Source organism: Bos javanicus, chromosome 11 (genome assembly GCF_032452875.1).
Source record: "Bos javanicus breed banteng chromosome 11, ARS-OSU_banteng_1.0, whole genome shotgun sequence".
NCBI classification, from domain to species: Eukaryota; Metazoa; Chordata; class Mammalia; order Artiodactyla; family Bovidae; genus Bos; species Bos javanicus.
The window spans coordinates 94,514,715-94,539,928 of NC_083878.1; the positions used below are offsets into that span (position 1 = coordinate 94,514,715).

A 25,214-nucleotide genomic window follows, 5' to 3' on the forward strand; every position below is an offset into this window, starting at 1 on the left:
GAAATTTCCACAACAAGGTCTTTCTTTCTAACAGTCGATTTCTTTATATAAATTTTACCTCAAAAAAAAAATACTGTAAACACAATAAATTTTAGTTAACAAACATACTCATTTGGGGGAAGCATAATGATGTTTGTGATTTACTTTGAAATACATCAAAAAATAAGATGGCTTGAAGAATGGTATGAGGAATGGATAAATATGTGCCAAAGGAAGCATAGTAATCTGTTAAATGGCAGAATCTAGATGAAATTATGCAGATGTTCACTGCAAACTGATTTCAATTTTTCTATGTTGGAGAATTTTCATAACAGGTACTGGGAAAAATACAAACTCTTATACTTAGCAAATTAAAAAACTAACATAAAAAGAATATGAAAAAATTTGTATTATATAGTGAAAGTTATTATAATAAAAAAAGAGTTCATCCCAATTTTTAACTCAAGAACCCTATAAGATAAATGGAAAAAGATATTAACAAAATGAAAATAGGAAAAAAAATACATGAAAAATATTCAGTTACTTCTAACTAAAAAAATTAAAAATAAATCAAACCTGCAATACCATTTTATGCTATTTTGTTAGGAAAATTAAAGCACATGTCCACAAGCACACATACAACTCTGGCAAGGATGCAGTGCAAATGGTACACTCATCCACAACTGGCAACCTCCACAATAAAAAAGCCTGTTTGGGAAGCAATTTGGCATCCATAAGGCACAGCACCTATCTGTCCTTTGACTTGGTGGTCCCAATTTTTAGAATATGAATTGTATTAGTCAAATGAAGCCAAAAGATGTTCACTGCAGTGTTACCTACGAAAGGATTAAACTATGAACAACCTAAATGGCCCTCAAGAGAAGAAAGATTTAGCAAACGATGACACATCAGTATAATGGAATATGACAGAGACATCTCAAAAATGACAATAACAAAAGCTTATATGGAAATACTTAAAGTGTTCATCACACACAATCAAACAGGAAACTATAACTGATTGTTAAGCTACAAGAATAAATCAAATGTGCATTGACACTGTAAAGGGACATGAATAATTAATAAAAATGACATGTTATTATCTGAGAGGATTGTGGATGATTTCTAAAGTTTTGTTTAATCTTTCTGATACATCTTTCAATTAAAATGAAATGAAACAGCCCGTTTCAAGACTGTCTACTCACAGTGCTGAGTTTGCTGCAAATGATGAGTATCCGGCGTTCGTAGAGCATACTGGCATACAGATGTAACATGTTGTTTACATCCACAGCCACAAAATATTCTGTCAGATTTCTCTAGGAGAAAGAAGAAGGGGAGGTTTGTGGCTTATTTTCTTTGTTCTTATTAGAAACAGTATCTAACAGAATCTAATAATCAGAAAGTATACTTCCCTCTTCCCCTGTCCTAGTCTTTCTCCCTGGAAGACCAGATCTCAGTCACATGTAAATCATGAAACGTGAAGTTGGAACAGAATTTAGAGATGAAGTAGTCTGAGCAACCACACCTCTGAATGGTGATTACAGTCTACAACGTGAGGTCACAGGCAACACTTTCAGTTCTGAAAGGTGAGCAGGACAAGAAGTCTGCAATCTCACAAATGAGGAAATCAAGGCAAGAGAGAGGTACCGAGATCAAAGAACCTAATGACTGGTAAAGACAGGAAGGAAATGGCAATCCACTCCAGGACTATGGCCTGGAAAATCCCATGGACAGAGGAGCATGGTAGGCTACAGCCCATGGGGTCGCAAAGAGTCGGACACGACTGAGCGACTTCACTTCACAGCTCTAATGCGAGGTCCTAGAACTTTCCCAATGCACCATGCCATATGTATAAGCAAAAGAAAGTACCCAGGGACCAAAATGCTTCTGGCATACAGCCTGTTTTTGTCCAACAGGCTCCCCCCACAAAGGCCGGGCATGCTCCTCTCCAGTCATCGCTGCTGGGGTCCCCCTTCTCCACAGTTTACATTCTCTAAAACGGCTCAGCTGGAAGTAAAGCAATTTTCAAGATCTACAATTTCCAGGTATTTCACTCAAAAGACGGGAAAGACCATTGAAAACAAGCAGCAGCAAGTTATGACAACGCAGTGTTTTAAACTAGCTTTTGTCTGTAGCCTGGGCTTCATTCCTTTAATTAGTACTATAGATTGGTACTCTGCAGATTTCAGAAAAAAAAGTAATGTGTTTCATTTCTGCAACCCTTTCTATACCCACCTGACTTTAATAATACACATGAATATGCTAATTTCTTTAGTGTTACGGGTTTTCAATGCCATACAATATAATCCTCTGAAAATGAAGGGGGTTGGAGAGGGAAGGAACACCATTGCCAGGGGTTGCAGTTTATAATGATGAAAGATCCATAACCCATAAATTCAAGTAAACCAGGTGGATTTTATATGCAAAATAGCATAAAGTGCTTTTCAACAATATTATGGGTTGGGAATAAGAATGGGCACTTATCTTATGATTTATGATTGTTTGATTTGAGTACCAGTTTAACTATTGACCTTTGTAAATAAAGCATGCGTGAATTAACAGGTCCCCATACTGACTACCTACCAAATACCAGGCACTGGACCAGGTACTCTTGGCGGTGTAATTTTAAGCACTCTTCACAAAAATCCAATGAGGTATTATTCTTTCCAACATATAGATAAATTAAGTCTGGGAGAGAGTAGTAACTGGTCAAGTTACTACTGGACCCCAATGCAACACCATAGCCCGTATACTTTCTCTTATATTACACTGTCCCTCTTAAATACTTTTAAACATCCACAACATACAATGCTTTACATATATTATTTCACTCATCTTGAAGCCACTCCTTGGACAAATATCTCTTCTGCGTGTGTGTATCCAGACATGTCTGACTCTTTGCGACCCTACGGGCTCTAGCCTGCCAGGCTCCTCTGTCCATGGGATTTCCCAGGCAAGAATACTGGAGTGGGTTGCCATTTCCTCTTCCAGGAGATCTTTCTGATCCAGGGATCAAACCCACATATTGTGCGGCCCCTGCACTGGGAGGCAGATTCATTACCACTGAGCCACCTGGGAAGTTTTATTATCATCTCTACATACAGATAAGAAAACAGAGGTACAGAGGAGTAACTTGACCAAGGTCATACAGTAAGTGGATAAGGCATTGTTCAGTCTTGGGTAGGTTTGTCTCTAAATCTGTGCTTTTTTTCTTTACTGTTGCTATTGTTCAGTCACTAAGTTGTGTCCAACTCTTTGTGACCCCATTAACTGCAGCACACCAGGCTTCTTTGTCCATCACTATCTCCCTGAATTTCCTCAAATTACATTGTTTTTCTTTTCTTTATACACCACTAAAAATAGTGGATAAAAATCTATATTTGGACAGAACAATGCAGGATCAAAGTATGGCCAAAGAAAAAGTGTTTTTGTTAAAAACTGTTATTCTATTTACTGAGTAATCCTTATGTGCCAGACAATAGGTACTTTACCTATTTTCTCTCTAATCTTCTCAACAACCCTGAGAAAGGCATTATCATCTCCATTTTATAGATGGGAAAACTGAGGCTCAGGAAGGTTAAACAGTCTTCCAAAGGTCACCCAGCTAGAAAGGGCCAAGCTTCCAAACCAAGTTTCCTGAACCCCAAACTCTGGCTCTAACCACCATAGCAATTTGCCTCTTAACAAACTTGAAAAACAAAATAAGCAAGAAAGCCAGTTGGAATTGGTCAACAAGTGTATCTCTTGCCCAGTGGACTGAGGAGTGCTGAGCTAATGAAGCCAGGGTAGGGTTTGTTCTGAAGAGTGACACGGCAGAGCTATTCTCGCAAACAAAATACAAGGCCCTCAGCTGAGCATTTCAGTCAAAAGCTTAACTGCTGATGAATTACATGCATTTTTCTTTTAGGAGAGGATGGAAGTAAAAAGAAAATAGAAATGAGGAGCTTAAAGAAGGCCAGAAAGCCCATTAGCACTTTTGACAGATCCAAAGATAACTCTGAAGCCACCAAAACGTGGCCTCAAGAGTCTGCCAAGAAGCTTCACGCTGGGTAGAAATATGTTACACAGCTTGCCGTCCAAATAGGGAGACACAGCGTCAGAGACAAATCCTGTGCCTTATTTTGGTGGGAGAAAAAAAAATCACAAGGATACTTTTGTGGATGGGGAAGGGAACATTTCTGAAATAAAAACACCACTTGGTTGAGGCATAACCCCCAACCCAATCAGGTTCTGAAGGATTCAGGTGCTTGTTCCAAAAACTCTACACAGGTATGTTAAAAATATGTAACATTTAACCAAATTCTCTCTAAACTGTCATGTACTTTTTTTGGTATTTCTCATCCCATCTGTGCTGATTACCAAGATATTTGTGTCTAAACAGAAGCTGTCTTTCTTATCTGCTTCCTCCCTGCCTCTTTCCTTCTGGGACACCACCCGCCTCAGCAGTGGGGAGTGGGTGGGATTGGCCACAGCCCTGGGAACCTCGCTCAGCCCTGGGAGCACCTGTGGGGCAGAGCAGACCTTGGGAACACCTGGAGGGAGCCCTTGCGGTTCCCACCAAGCCTCATCTCAGAAGAAAACCCCTCAGAGAGAGGGGCCTCCTTCCCCCTGCCTTTAAGCATCTGGTGGCTTAAGCTACAGCAACCCTCAATTTCTCAAACCTGTCATGCTTTTCACACCCCTAGGCCTTTACTTCCATTGCTTCCTCCACCTAGAATGCTTTTCCCTTCCTTAAGGACACCCATTTACTTTTCAAGACCCAGCTCAAATGTCACCTCCTCCTGAAAGGTTTCCTCAACTCCTCATTTTTCAAGCTGCCCTTTGTGCTTCCATGACAATCTGTCTCTATCATATAATCACTCAGTTACAAGTATGTTTTTGCCACCAGACTGACATCCCTTTGGGTGAAATGACATATCCCATAATCTAGCAGTTTGATGAAAGAGGGAATCAATGAGTGGAGAAAGCCACTGACTGAAGACTACGGCTCATTAGCTCAGGTGTGAGCAGGGAGGTGTAAGAGAAACACGAGGGCTTGGATGGTGTGTTAGGAAGAATGCAGCACTTGACTTCAGAAAACCTCGGTCTGAATTGGATGAAGTGATCAATTACTTAGTCATGATGAAGGGCCCACAGGAAAAGAATTGACACTGGAGACTCACAAAACCAGGCAAGGTAGCTTTAAAAGCCATCTGAAGCTACATTATTTAAAATGTAAAGAAATAGGCAGTTTGTTCATCAAGTAACTAGGGCAGGGGGTAAGGAGAACTGTACACAGAGGCAGGTGCACATGTCACAGCTAGATCAACCATATTTCTCGGATAGGTAAGAACACAGTATAGGGAGTGTGGAATAAGAAAAGAAGGCTTCCGTGGCAGGTAGTCCTGTGTCAGGACTGCAGCCAGAACATATTGTGAGCTTGTATTTATAAAATACACAGGTATGCCACTTTCTCCTAGCACTTGGCTTCAGTGGAATTAAGTCTTCAGTCTTCCACTTCTGTCTCCTATAATCAGCTAATCAACAAATACTGATGACTCCTACTAAGTGCTTAGTAAACCCTGGGAGCTGTGCCCACAGAGATTAACTAAACATGATCCCCACTTTCCACAAGTGGCACTGGACCCAGAAACCTGGTATGCCAAGAACTGTCAGTTCAGTCGCTCAGTCATGTCCGACTCTTTGCAACCCCATGGACTGCAGCATGCCAGGCTTAGAACTCTGATGCTGGCTAAACATGCTCCACAGCTGGCTGAGAAGGGAAGATTCAGCTCTGCCAGATGGATATGAGGTGAAGGCTGGGGAAGACCTGACATAGGAGAAGACACTTGCTCTAGGCCTCCAACAAGGGGTTCACTCAGGGCACGCGGGAGAAGTATGTTCCAGCCAGAGGCAAGAGGGAGAGAGCGGCTCTACGCAGGTCAGTGGAGTGAAGGGCAGGATGCAGGGCAGGGAATGTGCTGGGGTAGAGAAGCTGGGTTCAGAGCCTATGGGAGCCTAGACTTTCCTCACAGCTAACAGGGAGCTGCGGAAGGATTAGGACATAAGCATATCTGTGCTGCAGAAGAATCTCCCTAGAGGTCCTGTGGAGGATGTACAGGAGGGGGCAAGCAGCTAACAGGTGCTACTGCCATATTCAGGGAAAGAATGAATAAAACAAGTTATTCAAATAAAAACTTTGCATATGGATGTCACAGATCTCTGTAAACTGGAATCCAGGACTTGATAATGGTTAGACTTGAGAGGGGGTTGGAAGGATCTGGGACAAGCCCCTGAATTCCAGGTTCCTGTGCTCCACATCTGTCCACTTGCCTGACAAGGTTTTTTTTAAGGGAAAGTCCAGTCTTTTGATGAAGAATCAACTGTCCTTCTAAAGAACCACCAATGCTGTCAAACAAAGTGTACCCCTAGTCTTGGGCCTAGTGTCCTGGGTTATAATGTCATCATGGCTAAGCCAATTATCAATTATCAGGGAATAACCACCTCCTTTATTCCCTGATAATTACTCTTCCATGTGACTCATCTTCTAGAAAAGGAAAACCTTGCTTAGAGGGACTGCTTCCCAGTGTCTATGCTCAAAAGGGCTGAGTCTTCTCAGTGCCAGTATGTTTTTTAGGCTTAAGGAAGAACAGTCCTTTTATATTCATGGAGTTTAAGCATTATTTCAGTTGCATATAGTTATGTGCCTCTGAGCATCCTCCTTTATGTCTAGCGTTTATTAAATGGGCCCAATATATAGGGTTAAGAAGCAGGGACACGAAGTTGACCACTTCCCAGGCTGAATGGGGCTCAGTTCTGAGGAAGGTCTCTGGTTAACAGAGACAGAGCAGCCTGGAAGTTAAGCTTCAAAAGAGGCATGTGCTGCACAAGTTCCTTAGACTCTCCAGGCTTTTCATCTCCACAAAGCAACAGCGGCGAAGAACCCTTCCAGCTCTAACTCTCTGTGGCTCTAAATCCAGACAAAGAAGAGAGGAAGACACCTGGCAGAACACCATTTCCCCCAGGAGAAGCCCCATAATGGCTGCTGCCTGCTAGCTGTCCCTGCTGGTTGCAGTACCAATCCAGGTGGCTGGGGACTTCAGGCTCACTGTGATCCACGCCCCGGGTGAGGAAGCAGGTGGGGATGGGTGTGGTGATCAGGGGTGGGGAATGGGGGGTGGGTGCAATGAGCCTCAGGATGGAAGGGGATACAGTGGAGCTTAGAGAAAAAGCGTCTTAGGTTCAGTACCTTAGGGAAATGAGATAATCCCCAAACCAAAGAACAGACTCTAAGCTGGGTACTCCTTGGAGCCTTTGAAACAGATGCTAGTCCGCCCCACGGTCTGTCATTTTATTAGTCTTTGTCACTCTCAGCTTCATACACAGTATAGATGATAAAGACTTACTGTACTATGTCTGGAAGAGACAGTTCAAGAAGCTGGTTTTGCCCAGGGAACTTATTTCCTGAAACAGCTCCTGCTCAGATTATTTTACCATAATGTAAATCTTTAAAATCCTCAATTTTTAAAAAAGAATTTAGGTTACTTTAGTTGTGTAGGATTCTTAAAAAGGAATTATAAATTTGGATTCTAAAATAATCAGTTTGAGAAAGAATCCCACACACTCACATAAGCAATCAAGTCAGAGAAGTATATTATAGGAAAGAAAGCAGAGTTTACCCAGAGGTCAACTTTATCCCTCTGTGTGAATGGAAAAACCATTAGAATAAACAATTACCTGACAACTCTTAATAGCAACAATGGAATTCTCTATAATCTCAGGACTTGATAATAGGTCTCCTACTACCACCTCAACTTTGTTTATTTTTGAAAGTCACAACGAGTTCATAAATCTTTTCTATATCATGGTGCATCTTTTGACAAAGCGGAGTCTGGCCAATGTTATATGTAACTGTCCATTTTAAATGCTTTCCTCACATCATTAACCACTTGGAATGACACAGGCCAGATAATTAAGACAGGTTTGTTTAATATTCTAAAACAAGGTCTATATGATTATCCATTAATCAAAAGTAAACTTCAAAACCTGGCCACTAAAAAAATCCCTTATACAGCCAGTTTAAAAAGTAATTATTAATACGTATTTGTTTGTGATCTGTGACTTTTTAAAAAATGCAGGTCAACTGTTTAAAATTTATAAAAATTTATGCTCATTTAATTACTGCCTGTATAAAATTCACTCCTACATGTGTTAGCTTGATAGACAGAAAAAACCCTGAAGAGCAATTACATAGTGATAGTTTTTCAGTGAAAAGGAAGAAAATATTTTTACACAGAAACTGAAGAAATAATGAGAATTAACTTCAACAGGGATCTGAAAATGGAAAGAATTAATTTTCTACATTTGCTTTTCATTAACATCTTGCAGACTCACTGGCCCAAAAGCCAAGTGAAAGAAACTGTTATTTTTCCTTCTCCTGAGAGTGACTGCATTGCTCATTCATTCAATCATTTCATAAATGTACACTGAATATCTACTCTGTTTTAGGTACAGTGTTAATAATGGAGATTCACTGCTGAAAAAATACTGACCCCTGTCCATATGGAAGCAGAAACTAAACACATAGTCACACGATTAATTATATAATTTACACTTAGGATGAATGATTTCTTAGGAAGGTACTGGGAGCCATGGAGTGGAGGGCCAGGACCCAGCAGCATCTCGGTGCTAGAATCAGACTGACCCAAATGTGACTGGCTGGGTGGCTAGGGGCAAGTTACTTTACATCTCTGGGCTTCGTTTCCTCTGCAGAATAGGGATAACAACCACACTGTAAGGTGGCTGTGAAGATGTCATGATATAACAAATATTAATAGTACCTGATCTGATCCATGGTGGGTGTTCAACCAGTACTACCTCCTTTGTCTCTCATGTTAATCCTTCCCTGAAATCGTCCAAAGAATAGGATTATCTGGTGACAGAATCAAGTTTCATACCCCCATCCTTTTACCCGTTTCTTGTTCTCTTAGTTCAGTATGTTCGTAAGAGGAGATAACCATATAGTATACACAACACCTTCCACATGACAGGCACGAGTGTCCTGGACTCCATTCCTTGTACCATTTCCAGTCAACAGTGGGTGCTAAGAGGCTTTCGTAGCCAAACATACACTCCATGAGAAGTGTTGATCTTCACAGCCAGTAATGTCAGCAAAAACCGAGACAAGACAAGCTCCAAGAAGTAATGCACCTAGCCCTCCACAGCAACTCAAGAGAGGTTAAGGCTAGAATTAAAAGAGAGCCAAAGGATGAAGGGAAAGAAAGGATCATCAAAAGCAGTATCTCTGTTGCACCAGGCATTGAACTTGGAACTTTACATGTAATACTTCATTTGTTCCTCCCATTTTGCTTTATTAGACGAGGACGCTAGAGAATATAAGTATCTCAAAATCCCCAGAGTGGTAAAGCCCAGTGTTTGGCTGTCTCCAAAACTCATGTTCTTTCCACCAGCAGACTACATCATATTAACAACTCCTTCGTTATTGCTTGTTTCAATTTGCAATGCAGCAATTTAGTCATTTTAAATTAATCCTTGAAAAATCACCAAGAGAGTAAAATGCAAATTTCAACATGGCTAGAGCTCAACAGTGAGTCTATGTCAAAAATCACACAAATTGGTCCTACATAAGTTCAGATTCTCCTTAGAGGAAAAGCTTTCCTGCTTCATTTCATACTTGAAATAGGAAAAACCATTTCTTTTCCTTTTTCCTCATAAATATCAAAAGTCAACCATACGGAGGCAGGGGGGTATAATGGAAACAAAATGCTTTGGTTCCTTACAAACCCGGGTCACTACACCCCATTTGGAAGCAGACCTTGGGCTCTAACCTCAGGCCTGTGAGTCCTGGGTCCCCACATGTAAAATGAGGCTCACGTCTACCTCTCACAGAGTAGCTGTAAGGATTTAAATGGAACCATGTATGTTAGGAGGCTGGCAGATTGTTTTTATTATTCCTGCTTAGAAACAAACAAGGCCAGCCTTTTACTGGTTTGCAAAGGAGGATTTAGAGGACAATGGGTCATACGCAGGGAATTGGTTCATTAGTGGCAAAATCAGCAGAGGGAATGCAAATTTTTTTTTTTTAATGGTGGGGGCAGGGGAGGTGGCATACAGTGCGGAAAGGAATTGGAGGTGGGGCTAAGAAAAAGATGAAGTTTTTTTTCCTACACTATTTTTAATCTTAGCAATTGTGGTTTTGAAAATTGAGAAATTACCAGGACTTTCAGGTACCTTACAGTTCTTAAGGAATTCGCAGTCCTTAAAATTAAAAAATTAAAAGATGAATTTAACTTAGGCGATGACTGCTATTATAACATTATTTATAATAGCAGAACATTAGAAACAATCTAAATGTCTATTAATAGGTGAAGCATAGTTAAAACATGAGGGCATTTCCATGGATTTAACACATGTATTTGCTTTTCTCTCTCCTGATACCATGCAACTATCAGCCCTCAGCCAGTTAAAGTCACAATGATATAATTTTGAGAGGCATAAACCTCAAAGAACAGGAGAAAAGAGAGTAATGGAAGAGAGATGTCAAAATTTTTGGAAGCCAGATGTTATTAAAGAAATGGTTCTTAACCTGGGTCATTCAGCCCCAGTGAACTTTTAGCAATGTCTGGAGACACTCACAGTCATCACAGCTGGAGATGTTGGTACCATCTTACAATGGATAGAGCTCAGGGATGCTGTTGAACACCCTGCAACATACAAGACAACCCTAAACAACAAAGAATGATCTGGTCCAGGGTATCAAGAGTATCAATCAAGGTTGAGAAACTAGAGAAGACTGAGTTGGCAGCCCAGAAAAGTCTGGGACCAGGGCAGAGGGCAGCAAGTATCCAGCCCAACTCACATCACAGAACTCTAGAAAAGTTCAGGAATTGGAGACATCCAGGACCTCTAAAGGCTAAGGGAAGAGTGCCAATAAAAATAAGAGTATTCAATCCCAAGATACTCCTCTCCCAGCTCACTCAGCTAGTCAACTAGCCTTTTGGCACCCTTCCTGAGCGATAAATGTTTACTTTCTGGTAACCAGAAAGACTTGGGAACACTAGGTACAGCTGAGCACAGGGGATAAATAATTAAATAAAAATAGGAGAGGTGCTTAAAGTATACATGCTAAATGTTCATATTCTATAAGCTACCACCCTACTTGGCTTCCAGAACACCTGTAATAAAGCTTACACTATTGGCAAGAGAAAACCGACTGGTCCAAAAGGAAAGATTTTGATATGATCATTAATATCTAAATAACAGCCAATTTCAATGTCTTCCCCTCTGTGACCCAACTATTCCATCAAGTAGATGAATATATAATTTCTAGTTTTATTTCATTGTAATAAAAGACAGTGGCCTGTGAAAATCTGAGTTTTCCTATTTTGAATTCTTCAGTGCAATCTAGCACATAATCAATTTTCATAAATGTTCCAGGTCACATCCCTGGTTTCTGCTCTTTCTATAGGACTTTTCCAGTTTGAGGGGGGTTTCTTCACTGTCTATACCTTATTGACTGCTCAATAATCATCTCCTTTAAATTGCAGAAATTCCTCAAATTTTCTAGTTCATGGTGGCTCCTTCTGCCATTAAGTGGACATTTTTCTCCTTAATTTTATAGTTCTTTTGTCATTTCAATGGAATTTTGAGGGAGATAAAAGGTTAAATTATGGGCTCACAGGGTAGCAAAGTATATGAGAATTCATTTTCTAGTATCAAAAAGATTAATGTTTAAATTCCAATTCTACCACTTCTTGAAATATTATTCAGCCTTAAAAAAGAAGGAAATTCTGATATGCTACAGCATGGATGAGCCACAAATGCATTATGCTAAGTGAAATAAACCAAACACAAAAGGACAAGTATTATATGATTCTCCTTAAATGAAGTGCCTAGAGTAGTCAAATTCATACAGTCAGAATAGTGGTTGCCAGGTGATGGGAGGAAAAGGGAAATGAGTTGTTTAAAGAGTTGGTTTCAGCTGGGAAAGATGAAAAAATTCTGGAGATGGATGCTGGTGACACTTGCACAATAATGTAAATGTGTTCACCAATGAAATTATATATTTAAAAGAGGGTTAAAACAGTAAATTTTATGTTATGTATATTTTGCCACAAGTTAAAAAAATAATTGAGTGCCTTAGTGGTAGTGATTCTGTATTTAAGTCTACATAGTACTATGTACAGTTCAAGTAAAATATTTTGAAATATGTCTTAAGACTAGACTAGCTATGTGATTCAGCTTGTTCAGGGGGCAAATATTACCCTCTGCTGTCTCAGACTCAAGTTCATTGCTACGTTTTTAAGAGACAGGGGTGGGGGTCCTTACACTTTTATCCACAAATCCTTTACTTTCTTAAAAGTGAATTAAAAAATGTAGTAGGAGCACAATTCTACTTGAGTATATCTACCCTAATTAAAAAAAAAGATCTTCACGACCAAGATAATCACGATGGTGTGATCACTCACCTAGAGCCAGATATCCTGGAATGTGAAGTCAAGTGGGCCTTAGAAAGCATCACTACGAACAAAGCTAGTGGAAGTGATGGAACTCCAGTTGAGCTATTTCAAATCCTGGAAGATGATGCTGTGAAAGTGCTGTACTCAATATGCCAGCAAATTTGGAAAACTCAACAGAGGCCACAGGACTGGAAAAGGTCTGTTTTCATTCCAATCCCAAAGAAAGGCAATGCCAAAGAATGCTCAAACTACCGCACAATTGCACTCATCTCACATGCTAGTAAAGTAATGCTCAAAATTGTCCAAGCCAGGCTTCAGCAATATGTGAACTGTGAACTTCCAGATGTTCAAGCTGGTTTTAGAAAAGGTAGAGGAACCAGAGATCAAATTGCCAACATCCGCTGGTTCATGGAAAAAGCAAGAAAGTTCCAGAAAAACACCTATTTCTGCTTTATTGACTATACCGAAGCCTTTGACTGTGTGGATCACAATAAACTGTGGAAAATTCTTCAAGAGATGGGAATACCAGACCACCTGACTTGCCTCTTGAGAAATCTGTATGCAGGTCAGAAGCAACAGTTAGAATTGGACATGGAACAAAAGACTGGTTCCAAATAGGAAAAGGAGTACATCAAGGCTGTATATTGTCACCCTGCTTATTTAACTTCTATGCAGAGTACATCATGAGAAACGCTGGGCTGGAAGAAGCACAAGCTGGAATCAAGATTGCTGGGAGAAATATCAATAACCTCAGATATGCAGATGACACCACCCTTATGGCAGAAAGTGAAGAGGAACTCAAAAGCCTCTTGATGAAAGTGAAAGTGGAGAGTGAAAAAGTTGGCTTAAAGCTCAACATTCAGAAAACGAACATCATGGCATCTGGTCCCATCACTTCATGGCAAATAGATGGGGAAACAGTGGAAACAGCGTCAGACTTTATATTGGGGGCTCCAAAATCACTGCAGATGGTGATTGCAGCCATGAAATTAAAAGACGTTTACTCCTTGGAAGGAAAGTTATGACCAACCTAGACGGCATATTAAAAAGCAGAGACATAACTTTGCCAACAAAAGTCCGTCTAGTCAAGGCTATGGTTTTTCCAGTGGTCATGTATGGATGTGAGAGTTGGACTGTGAAGAAAGCCGAGCGTGGAAGAATTGATGCTTTTGAACTGTGGTGTTAGAGAAGACTCTTGAGAGTCCCTTGGACTGCAAGGAGATCCAACCAGTCCATTCTAAAGGAGATCAGTCCTGGGTTTCTTTGGAAGGAATGATGCTGAAGCTGAAACTCCAATACTTTGGCCACCTCATGCGAAGAGCTGACTCATTGGAAAAGACTCCGTTGCTGGGAGGCATTGGGGGCAGGAGGAGAAGGGGACAACAGAGGATGAGATGGCTGGATGGCATCACTGACTCGATGGACATGAGTTTGGGTGAACTCCGGGAGTTGGTGATGGACAGGGAGGCCTGGCGTGCTGCAGTTCATGGGGTCGCAAAGAGTTGGACACGACTGAGCGACTGAACTGAACTGACCCTAATAAAGAGATCTTCGTACGAGAAGTTCTTTATACAAAAGCATTTTATTTACAAGAAAAAGTAAAACCAACTCGATTCACAACAGCAAAGAAATAGCTAAGTAAACAACACAGCAAATTGAATATTATGCAGTCAAAAAAAATGATTATGAATGAAATGGCAAAATGCTTATATAAGAGGTAATTCTAACTATGTAAATAATACATTCTAAAAAGACTACAATGAGACACCAATATGTTAATAGGTGAGTAATTTGCAAAGTATGAATAATGATTATTTCTTGTCTTTATACTTCTTTATTTTTCAAATATTCTCTATATGGTTTTGCTTTTATAATGTATTGTTTTTATAGTAGGAAAATATACCCCTTTATTTTCTTTCAAAATTAGTAAAAATGAAGAATAAAAATTTAATTCACATCTGCCCAAGTACTTACATTCTCAGGGATGCTGGGAAGTTCTCTGGTATCAGGCACAGTAAAATAAGAATGCTGTAAAGGAAGATAAAAAATATTTATTCCTGAAAAAGTATGCAACAAGCACATCATTCAGAAACCAGGTAAATGATATGAAGATAATTCCTCACTCAACTAAAGAAATAAGCGTTTCACTCATAGAGAATAGTCTAAGGAATATTTTCTTTGGATAATATTGGATTAAAGCCAGATACATTAAATCACCGTTTAGTAGATGGAGTTCTTTTCCATGAGAGAGGAACATCTTCAGGAAATACAAAAGAACAGTTCAAAGAAGTTAAAGGCTAATTTCTCATATGACATTTTCAGGCTACTGAACACATGAAAGCTGCAGACTTCATAATTTATTGTTCACTGAGGCATGTGGACTCCAGGGACCAAATATCACTAGGTTTACTCATGAATGGTCTTTACCAACCAAACCTGCAATTTAATTTCAGCATCTGAGATTATACTCATCTATAAACTGTGGGCCAAATCTGTCCCAAAGGCCCAAGGGATGGTAAGGATAGCTCCAGCCGAGGGACTGCAGCACTGAGACACTGTAGACGGCTAACAGTGGAGAATGTCTCTCAACTACGCGTGCTCTCCAAGTAAGCCTCCTGACTTCCAGTGCAAATTCCAGTGAAGGGAGCTGAATCAGTGGAGTTGAAACCCTGACCTGTTCAGAGAACTTTTAAGGAGACATCTCCATGCATGTAACAAGCATGTGTCTCTGAGTTAAATGAAAATAGGATGAACTGATGACACCTCCTCTGTGCTCCTAAAGACGCAGAGAACAATGGCAAGCAGGAATGGAAAGAGCTTGGTGCTGGCCAATTAAAGAAGGGATTGTGCAAAGGCCAGGAAAGGTCACATACAGAGAATGTCAGCTTAGCCATGGCCTAAGTTCAAACCTAGACCCCCAAGTGACATTTCAGGAAGTTCCCACCCCCCATTCTTGGATAACTACAAAATAAGTAAGTCTCTGGAAAAATGAGTTGCACAGGCTTCCTAAAATGAAAGGCTTCCAATAACAAAAAGGCCAACAATAACATTATAAGCTATTTTTCTAATATTCGGCAGATATTTACGAACATCTGCTACATGGAAGGCTTTACCTTCCAAGTATAAAGTACCACCAGATACTTTATAAACAGTATCTCTAATTTCCACAGGAAAATTTAAGAAATTATCTCCATATTACAAATGGGTAAATTAAGGCTTAGAGAAGTAAAGTGACTTAAGGTCATACAGCTAGTTGGTGACAGAACTAGGATTGAAACCAGGTTTGCATAACCAGAGCTTTGTTCTTTCCATGATAACACACTGTTATACCTGTGCTTTTTATGAGCAAATTATAGCTAAAGCTATTTGAATTAAATAAACTAAAAAGTAAAAAGCAACAAATATTAAAAGATAACTTAAGAAAACACCCTTTGCAGTGCATTATTCCAAAATCTGTGTCTTTGTGCCAAAACATTATATATTAAGGATTACAATAGAGGGGACATAGGTAAACCTATGTCTGATTCATGTTGATATTTGGTAAAAACCAACACAATAAAGAAATTATCCTTCAATTAAAAAAAAAAACCAAACCAGCTCTCCAACAAATACTAAAGGATATTCTCTAGACAGGAAACACAAAAATGGTGTATAAACTCAAACCCAAAACAATAAAGTAAATGGCAACGGGATCATACTTATTAGTAATTACCTTAAACGTAAATGGGTTGAATGCCCCAACCAAAAGACAAAGACTGGCTGAATGGATACAAAAACAAGACCCCTACATATGTTGTCTACAAGAGACCCACCTCAAAACAGGGGACACATACAGACTGAAAGTGAAGGGCTGGAAAAAGATTTTCCATGCAAATTGGGACCAAAAGAAAGCAGGAGTCACAATACTCCTATCAGATAAATTAGACTTTAAAACAAAGGCTGTGAAAAGAGACAAAGAAGGTCACTACATAATGATCAAAGGATCAATCCAAGAAGAAGATATAACAATTATAAATATATATCCACCCAACATGGGAGCACCGCAGTATGTAAGACAAATCCTAACAAGTATGAAAGGAGAAATTAACAATAACACAATAATAGTGGGAGACTTTAATACCCCACTCACACTTATGGATAGATCAACTAAACAGAAAATTAACAAGGAAAAAAACAAACAAACAAACATGTATCTATAAAGCTCACTAAAGCAAAGCACAGTAAAATGAGGTATGGCAATAAAAGGCAAAAAAATAAATAAATAAAATAAAATAAAAGTATTGTAGTAGAGATCATGTAGCATATTCATTATGGGAAACTAATTAAGTCAACTCAAGAACAAAGATTAAAATAGTAAAAGTAAAATACAAGGTTAAATTCGATGCCATAAGATACCAAATTTTATACCAAATGGCTAGAAGGCAGTCCCAGGAACTGTTCAGTAACGGCAGTCTACATGGTGATGAAGTCACTGAATAAGGATTAGCACAGTGAGGGAGAAAGGACTGGAACTGCAGAGTCAGCCACTTAATAGTTATGTGATCGTAGGCAATTCCAATTAATAGCTCAGAAGCTATTTTTTTTTAACCTGTAAATGGGAACTGTTCAGAACAACTGTTCTGAAGAATAAATGTTTTGTATGTGAAGTGTCTAGCATTCCATCAATGGTATTTTAATAGAAAATTATTATCACTATTCTCAACTGTAGGTTTGTATTCTGATTTTTCTCAATCACCTACAGCAGACACACAGAAACACTCTTGTGACTAAAGACAAAAAGTCCAAGACTGTCATTTTATCATCTTTTCAGGCTTTATAATCTAGATGAGACTAACTTTTCAGAAATGAAACACACAGAGAGGAATTCCTTGTGAACAGGAAAAAAAGAAAATATCTGCCTTTACAAATGCAACAGATTGTAAATAGTGAGCCTATGCAATCCCCAAACCAAGTAGTCCCCAGGCTGTCCTTTGAGATTCTGTCTTGCTCCATCGCCCATGAAATGCTGGGACCAGAGGAGGTCAGAAACATTCCTAGAAACCACTGGCATGAAACAGCTGCACCTTCCAACAGTTCTTCCTGCCCCGGCAATGGCTTGTCCTTGAGGCCTGGCAGCCACTCAGGGGAAGGATAAGGCCCTTCCTCCCCAGCAGCTGGTGACCCAGCCCGGCTACTCCCCAGCTACCTGTCGGATGTCATTACAGACTGAAGCAGGGAGATCAAGCTGCTTAGGAAAAGGGACAGAGACAAAGGCAAGGTTGCTTAGCTCTGCAGCAGGGAGCAGGGCAGGTTTAAAGCTCATTTCTTCATCTTTTTCAGACATTCTTCCTTACACAATATTTCTTGGAAAAGGCTTCTTTCCCTCCTCTGCTCCACTGCAATAAGCAAAAGCCTCTACCAATTCCTTCTTTCCTTCCTTTCTTTCAACATTCATGGCCTAGTGGAAAAAAACATAGGCTTGGGTTTAAAAGCCCCAATCTCACTGATTAACCATACGACCTTGGATGGGCAAGTGTCTTTTCCTCTCTAAGTCTTAACTATGACATAAGAATGCCAATATCTATTTTTAGAGTTGTTTTAAACATTAGAGATATATACTTGGCATAAATTAGGAACTTGGTATATAGTAGATGTATTATTAGTTATTGGCAGTAATACTGCTTTTAATGTGATCATCATAAAAAACCTTTCAATGTTCATTTTCTTTAAGAGGGCAAATACTGAGATAATTACCATTGACTATCAACACTGTACCTGCTTCTAGTGAAGATGAAAGACAAAACTTTTTAGAACATTCAGACCCTACAACATTGGGGAAAACAGCCCCTGGATAATCAATAGCTGGCCAAAGAGTGTTCATCTGAGAATTCTGAAGAAGGTCATGACTAGCATTTGACCCAGAGAATTACAGTAACTAAAATATGAAAAAAAAAAAAAAAAAAAACCCTTCTTATCCAACACCTTATCTGATAGATGAGGAAATTGAGGCCCATGAGGTTAAAGGTTTTGATTAAGATCACTCAGGTCATTGGCAAAACTATGACTTGGGGATTGAAATCTCCCAGTTTATAATTCAAAAGCTTTTCTACCCAGACCACATAGCATGTATGTAGGAGAGTTCAAGGAAACAATCTGGCCAGGAACTGTGCTAGGCAGTCTCCATTCTCGTCCTCAAGAGAGGGTGTGCAGTCCAGTGGGGGAGATAGGAAAACAGGTTGTTCCAAAGTGTTGTGACTAAGTACTGCAAAGTGTACAAGATGCTTGGGACAAAAAAAGAAAACCTTACCTAAGCCTTCGGGGGTGTGAGGGGAGGATTTTGCTGGAATAAAAATTTGAGTTGAGTTCTGAAGGATGAGTATGGGTTACCCTGGTAAACAGGGGAAAGGTGGTATTGAAGGTTTGGGGAAGCAGGATGGGCTTCAGCAAAGGCACAGACACAGCAGGGTTGTGTGGGGTCACCGGGTGGAGGAGGCGAAGCATGAGGCAGGGAGCCCCAGGACAGGGGTTGAGGAGGCAAGGGTTGGTTGTCCCATTCCAAGCCCAACACCTGCCATCAGGAGATGCTAGTGATGGAATGATAGACAGGAAGAGAGGAGCATGGGGGCATTCGGGAGCCCTCTCTCATGAAATCATAGAGAAAGAAAGAAATACAACTCCCTGGCCTGTCTTGAGATCTCTAAGTATTTGGGGGTGGGGAAGGTACATATGACAAAAAGACAATCTCATTTGGCTCTTTCTTATTGTTAACAATGGAATGGTTTCTCAGTGATTGCTAATATTCTACCCCCACTTACCACACTGAGATGAACAGACACTCCTGGGTCAGGGATAGGAAGTTTGTACAGAGTTTCAAGAAGCTCATTCCACTGACTCTCCTGAAAGAAATAAAAGGCTTAAGTAACAAAGGCAAGACTGAGCCCTTAGTCAGAGACCTGCAGGGAGGTCTGGGCACACAGTGAACTATGGGCCCTCATGACTGAGGGGGCTGGGGAGGTGCTGGCCCCACAACAGAAACAGGTTTGATATTCAAGTAGAGTTGGACAAAAGACAGTGCTTATGGCTCAATAAAAGAACCAAATAGATCCTCCCACACCAAGTTTGACATTTTCTACTCAGTGAGACACCTACCATGACCGCCTTTTATGGATCATATACCATAAGCTCTCAGCAAATCTATCCTCTCAACTCCATAGCAACAACTTTTAAATGCAAACAATCCCAGCTTACAGGGCGGGGGTGGTAGGGAGAAATAACGATGACACTATAGATCTTGTCTTTATCATCATTACTCTCAATTAATTTTATTGAGTGTTCACCAGATACACACAGCAGCCTCCAATTATGGAAAGTTAAAAATGAACTACTACAACAGCACGCAATAGAGGCTGGTGGCTGTGCATTTTAATTAGAGAAATCGAGCCACAGGATGAAACATAAAGCAGTACAAATTATTCGATTGAAAACAGATTCACCTTTAAAATGCTCAAAAGAACACTGCTTACAGAATCATCCAAAAGCTATTTCTCCCACCCTGTGGAATTCTCTGTGCTGATAAAATAGTAATAAGCTTACATTTGTACCCATTTGGTAGCTGTTTTCAGCCTCACAACTACCTCACTTTACAGACTGAAAACTAAGGCTCCGAAGGGTAAAGCAACTTGACTCAAATCAGCCAGCTGGGAACTGCACAGCCAGAAGCTAACCACAGGTTTTCTGTGTTCAAACCCAGAGCCCTCTCTGCTGTTCACAACTGTCTTTGTTAGTGAATTTAAAGGAGAGGGAAAAGAGGATAAGTCCAGATTAAAATCATGTTTTCAATCTGAATTCATAACTTACTCAAATTTCTCAGAGGGTAGAACATGTGCAGGCACACAAGTTTAATTTTGCTTTGAAACAATCTCAAACTTACAGAAGAATTTTAGGACATTACAAAAACAACAACAACAAAAAAACCCTTTATTTTCCATTTGAGGGTGGATTACCAGTATTATGCCCTGTCATCCATAAACACCAAGGATGTTCTCCTACATAACCACAATCAGGAAATTAACACTGAAACATCATCATCATCTAATCCTCAGATCCTACCAAATGTTGTCAATTATGCCAATAATGTCCTTGATAGCAAAACAATCCAGTTCAGGAACAAGTGCTGCCTTCAGTTGCTATGACTCTAGTTTCTATCAGTCAGGAACAGTTCCTACATTTGTAAGAACTTGACAGTGAAACCAATCACTTTGTAGAATAATGCTCACTTGTCTGATGTTTTCTACTGATTCAGATTTCAATTCATCCCATTTCTGCTGACGCTCACTTTAATCATTTGATTAATTCATCTGATGTCTCTACTGTAAGATCAATCATTCTCCCTCTGTGTTGAGTAAGCATTTTGTGAAGCAATACTTTATGTAAATCAATAGCTTTTTAGTTTCTCTTCACTTTCCACCATAAGGGTGGGGTCACCTGCATATCTGAGGATATTGATATTTCTCCCGGCAATCTTGATTCCAGCTTGTGCTTCTTCCAGCCCAGAGTTTCTCATGATGTACTATGCATATAAGTTAAATAAGCAGGGTGACAATATACAGCATTGACGTATTCCTTTTCCTATTTGGAACCAGTCTGTTGTTCCATGTCCAGTTCTAACTGACCTGCATACAGGTTTCTCAAGAGACAGGTCAGGTGGTCTGGTATTCCCATCTCTTGAAGAATTTTCCAGTTTATAGTGATCCACACAGTCAAAGGCTTTGGCATAGTCAGTAAAGCAGAAATAGATGTTTTTCTGGAACTCTCTTGGTTTTTCGATGATCCAGCGGATGTTGGCAATTTGATCTCTGGTTCCTCTGCCTTTTCTAAAACCAGCTTGAACATCTGGAAGTTCACAGTTCACATATTGCTGAAGCCTGGCTTGGAGAATTTTGAGCATTACTTTACTAGCGTGTGAGATGAGTGCAATTGTGCGGTAGTTTGAGCATTCTTTGGCATTGCCTTTCTTTGGGATTGGAATGAAAACTGACCTTTTCCAGTCCTGTGGCCACTGCTGAGTTTTCCAAATTTGCTGGCATGTTGAGTACAGCACTTTCACAGCATCATCTTCCAGGATTTGAAATAGCTCAACTGGAGTTCCATCACCTCCACTAGCTTTGTTTGTAGTGATGCTTTCTAAGACCCACTTGACTTCACATTCCAGGATGTCTGGCTCTAGGTGAGTGATCACACCATCATGAAAGTGAAAAAGGAGAGTGAAAAAGTTGGCTTAAAGCTCAACATTCAGAAAATGAAGATCATGGCATCTGGTCCCATCACTTCATGGGAAATAGATGGGGAAACAGGGGAAACAGTGTCAGACTTTATTTTGGGGGGCTCCAAAATCACTGTAGATGGTGACTGCAGCCATGAAATTAAAAGATGCTTACTCCTTGGAAGGAAAGTTATGACCAACCTAGATAGCATATTAAAAAGCAGAGACATTTCTTTGCCAACAAAGGTCTGTCTAGTCAAGGCTATGGTTTTTCCAGTGGTCATGTATGGATGTGAGAGTGGGACTGTGAAGAAAGCTGAGCGCTGAAGAATTAATGCTTTTCAACTATGGTGTTGGAGAAGACTTTTGAGAGTCCTTTGGACTGCAAGGAGATCCAACCAGTCCATCCTAAAGGAGATCAGTCCTGGGTGTTCATTGGAAGGACTGATGTTGAAGCTGAAACTCCAATACTTTGGCCACCTCATATGAAGAGTTGACTCATTGGAAAAGACCCTGATGCTGGAAAGGATTGGGGGCAGGAGGAGAAGGGGACAACAGAGGATGAGATGGCTGGATGGCATCACCGACTCGATGGACGTGAGTTTGGGTAAACTCCAGGAGTTGGTGATAGACAGAGAGGCATGGCGTGCTGCGGTTCATGGGGTTGCAAAGAGTCGGGACACGACTGAGCGACTGAACTAAACTGAACTGACTTTGTGTAAATATCACATTCCCCTTTTAATTTATCTATATACTTATTTATATTAGTATGCACACATGGTCTTCTGTTTTATTTAAGGGGTTATAATCCTTTTGTATCATTATTTGTTCTGATGCTCAAATTGTCCCAGATATGACCAGTGAAAATCCTTTGCTCCTTCAAACTCACTTTTGTGTCTTTCTGGCATTTTTACATCATTTTTTTAGATTTTAATTTCTTATAATTTTTTGCTTTATTACTGCTTGAAACAAAGTAGTGACTCTAACATCATGAACAATTAAATAAGGAAGCAGGACTGCAGAGTAGAGAAGAGAAATAATTTCCACAAAGCAAGAAAAAAAAAAAAAAGAACTTTATTCAGTGAGATCTCTATGACCCACATGATTAGCAAATTTTGAACTGCAATTTCACTCTATGTCTTTAACCAATTATTCTTCTGGCTCAGCTTTATTTATTTACTTCTGGAAAATAGTATACAAAGCTTTTTATTTGTATTTTTAAATTAATTTTTATTGGAGTATAGTTGCTTTACAGTGTTGTGTTAGTTAGCAAATGAATCCGTTATATGTATACATATATCCCCTATTTTTTTATTTTCCTTCCTGTTTAGGTCATCACACAGAGCACTGAGGATAGTTCCCTGTGCTATACAGTAGGTTCTCATTAGTTATCTACCTTTTGCATAGTAGTGTATATTTATCAATCCCAATCACCCAATTCATCTCACCCTCCCTTCCCTGCATTGGTATCCATGTTTGTTCTCTACAACTGTGTGTCTATTTCTGCTTTACAAATAAGTTCATCTGTACCATTTTCTAGATTTAACATATAAGCAATATTACACATTTGTTTTTCTTTCTGACTTATTTCACTTTGTATGAAATAAGTCTCTAGATCCATTCACATCTCTGCAAATGACACAATTTCACTCCTTTTTGTGGCTGAGCAATATTCCACTGTATACATGAATGACATCTTCGTCTATACCTCTGCTGATGGACATTTGGGTTGTTTCCATGTCCTGGCTATTGTAAATAGTGCTGCAATGAACACTGGGGTGCATGTATCTTTTTCAAGTATAGCTTCCTCTGGGTATATGCCCAAGAACGGAATTGCTGGGTCATATGGTAGTTCTATTTTTAGTATTTTAATGAAACTCCATACTGTTCTCATGGGTTTCCCAGGTGGCACTAGTGGTAAAGAATCTACCTGCCAATGCAGAAGCTGCAAGAGGCGTAGGTTCAATCCCTGGGTCAGGACTATCCCCTGGAGCAGGAAATGGCAACCCGCTCCAGTATTCTTGCCTGGAAAATTCCAGAAGCACCTGGTGGGCCACAGTCCATGGGGCCGCAAAGAGTTGAACTCGACTGTGCACATACTGCTCTCCATGGTGGCCATACCAATTCACGTTCCCAAAAACAGTATAGGAGAATTTCCTTTTCTCCACAACCTCTCCAGCATCTATTGCTTATAGATTAAAAAAAAAATTCATTTATTCAGCTGTACTGGGTCAGTTGCAGCAAGCAGGATCTAGTTCCCTGACCAGGGATCAAACCGAGGTCCCCTGCACTGGGAACAAGGAGTCTTAGCCACTGAACCATCAGGGAAATCCCTGTAGATTTTCAGAAGATGGTTATTCTGACCAGTATGAGGTGATACCTCATTGGCATTCATTTGATTTGACTGGCATTCATTTCTCTAATAATTGGTGATGCTGAGCATCTTTTCATGCGTTTGTTGGCCATCTTAATGTCTTCTTTGGAGAAATGTCTATTTAGGTCTTCAGCCTATTTTTTTTCTATTGGGTTGTTTGGTTTTTTAATACTTAGCTGCATAAACTGTATATTTTGAAGATAAATCCCTTATCAGCTGCTTTATTTGCAAACATTTCCCCCCATTCTGAGGGTGGCCTTTTCATCTTGTTTATGATTTACTTTGCTGTGCAAAAGCTTTTAAGTTTAATTAGGTCCCATTTGTTTATTTTTATTTTCATTTACATTATTCTAGGAGGTTACTTGGAAAATCCCACGGATGGAGGAGCCTGGTAGGCTGCAGTCCATGGGGTCGCGAAGAGTCGGACATGACTGAGCGACTTCACTTTCACGCATTGGAGAAGGAAATGGCAACCCACTCCAGTGTTCTTGCCTGGAGAATTCCAGGGACGGGGGAGCCTGGTGGGCTGCCATCTATGGGGTCACACAGAGTCAGACACGACTGAAGTGACTTAGCAGCAGCAGGAGGTGGGTCAAAAAAAGATCTTGCTGTGATTTATGTCAAAGAGTGCCTAAGAGTGCCCTAGGTTTTCCTCTGAGTGTCCAGCATTATATTTAGGTCTTTAATCCATTTTGAGTTTATTTTTGCGTATGGTGTTAGGCAGTGTTCTAACACATTCTTTAACATGCAGCTGTCCAGTTTTCCCAGCACCACTTATTCGAAATATTGTCTTTTACCCCCTGTATATTCTTGTCCCAATGTCATAGACTAGGTGACTACAGGAGTGTGGGTTTACCTCTGAGCTTTCTATCCTGCTCCATTGATCTATAATTCTGCTTTTGTTCCAGAATCATGCTGCCTTGATTACTGTAGCTTTGAAGTAAGGTCTGAAGTCAGGGAGCCTGATTCCTCCAGCTCCATTTTCCTTTCTCAAGATTGTTTTGGCTATTTGGAGTCTCTTTTGTTTCCGTACAAATTGTAAAAAATGTTGTTCTTATTTTGTGGAAAATGCCCCTGGTCATTTGATAGGGATTGCACTGAATCTATAGATTGCTTTGGGTAGAAGAGTCTTTTTCATAATATTGAGTCTTCCAATCCAAGAACA

The 25,214-nt window shown here is 40.0% G+C and overlaps 1 protein-coding gene across 7 annotated transcripts in view; it reads right to left on the bottom strand.

Annotated features, from left to right (window-relative positions):
- Positions 1-25,214, bottom strand: part of DENND1A (DENN domain containing 1A) — a 530,572-nt gene that overhangs the window by 245,064 nt on the left and 260,294 nt on the right. For all 7 annotated transcript variants that reach the window (XM_061433489.1, XM_061433487.1, XM_061433488.1 and 4 more), the window contains 3 exons: positions 19,229-19,309; positions 14,409-14,462; positions 1,182-1,292 (listed from right to left, as the gene is read on the bottom strand). In XM_061433489.1, coding sequence (XP_061289473.1) covers positions 1,182-1,292; positions 14,409-14,462; positions 19,229-19,309 — 246 coding nt within the window. The remainder of the gene's footprint in view (positions 1-1,181; positions 1,293-14,408; positions 14,463-19,228; positions 19,310-25,214) is intronic.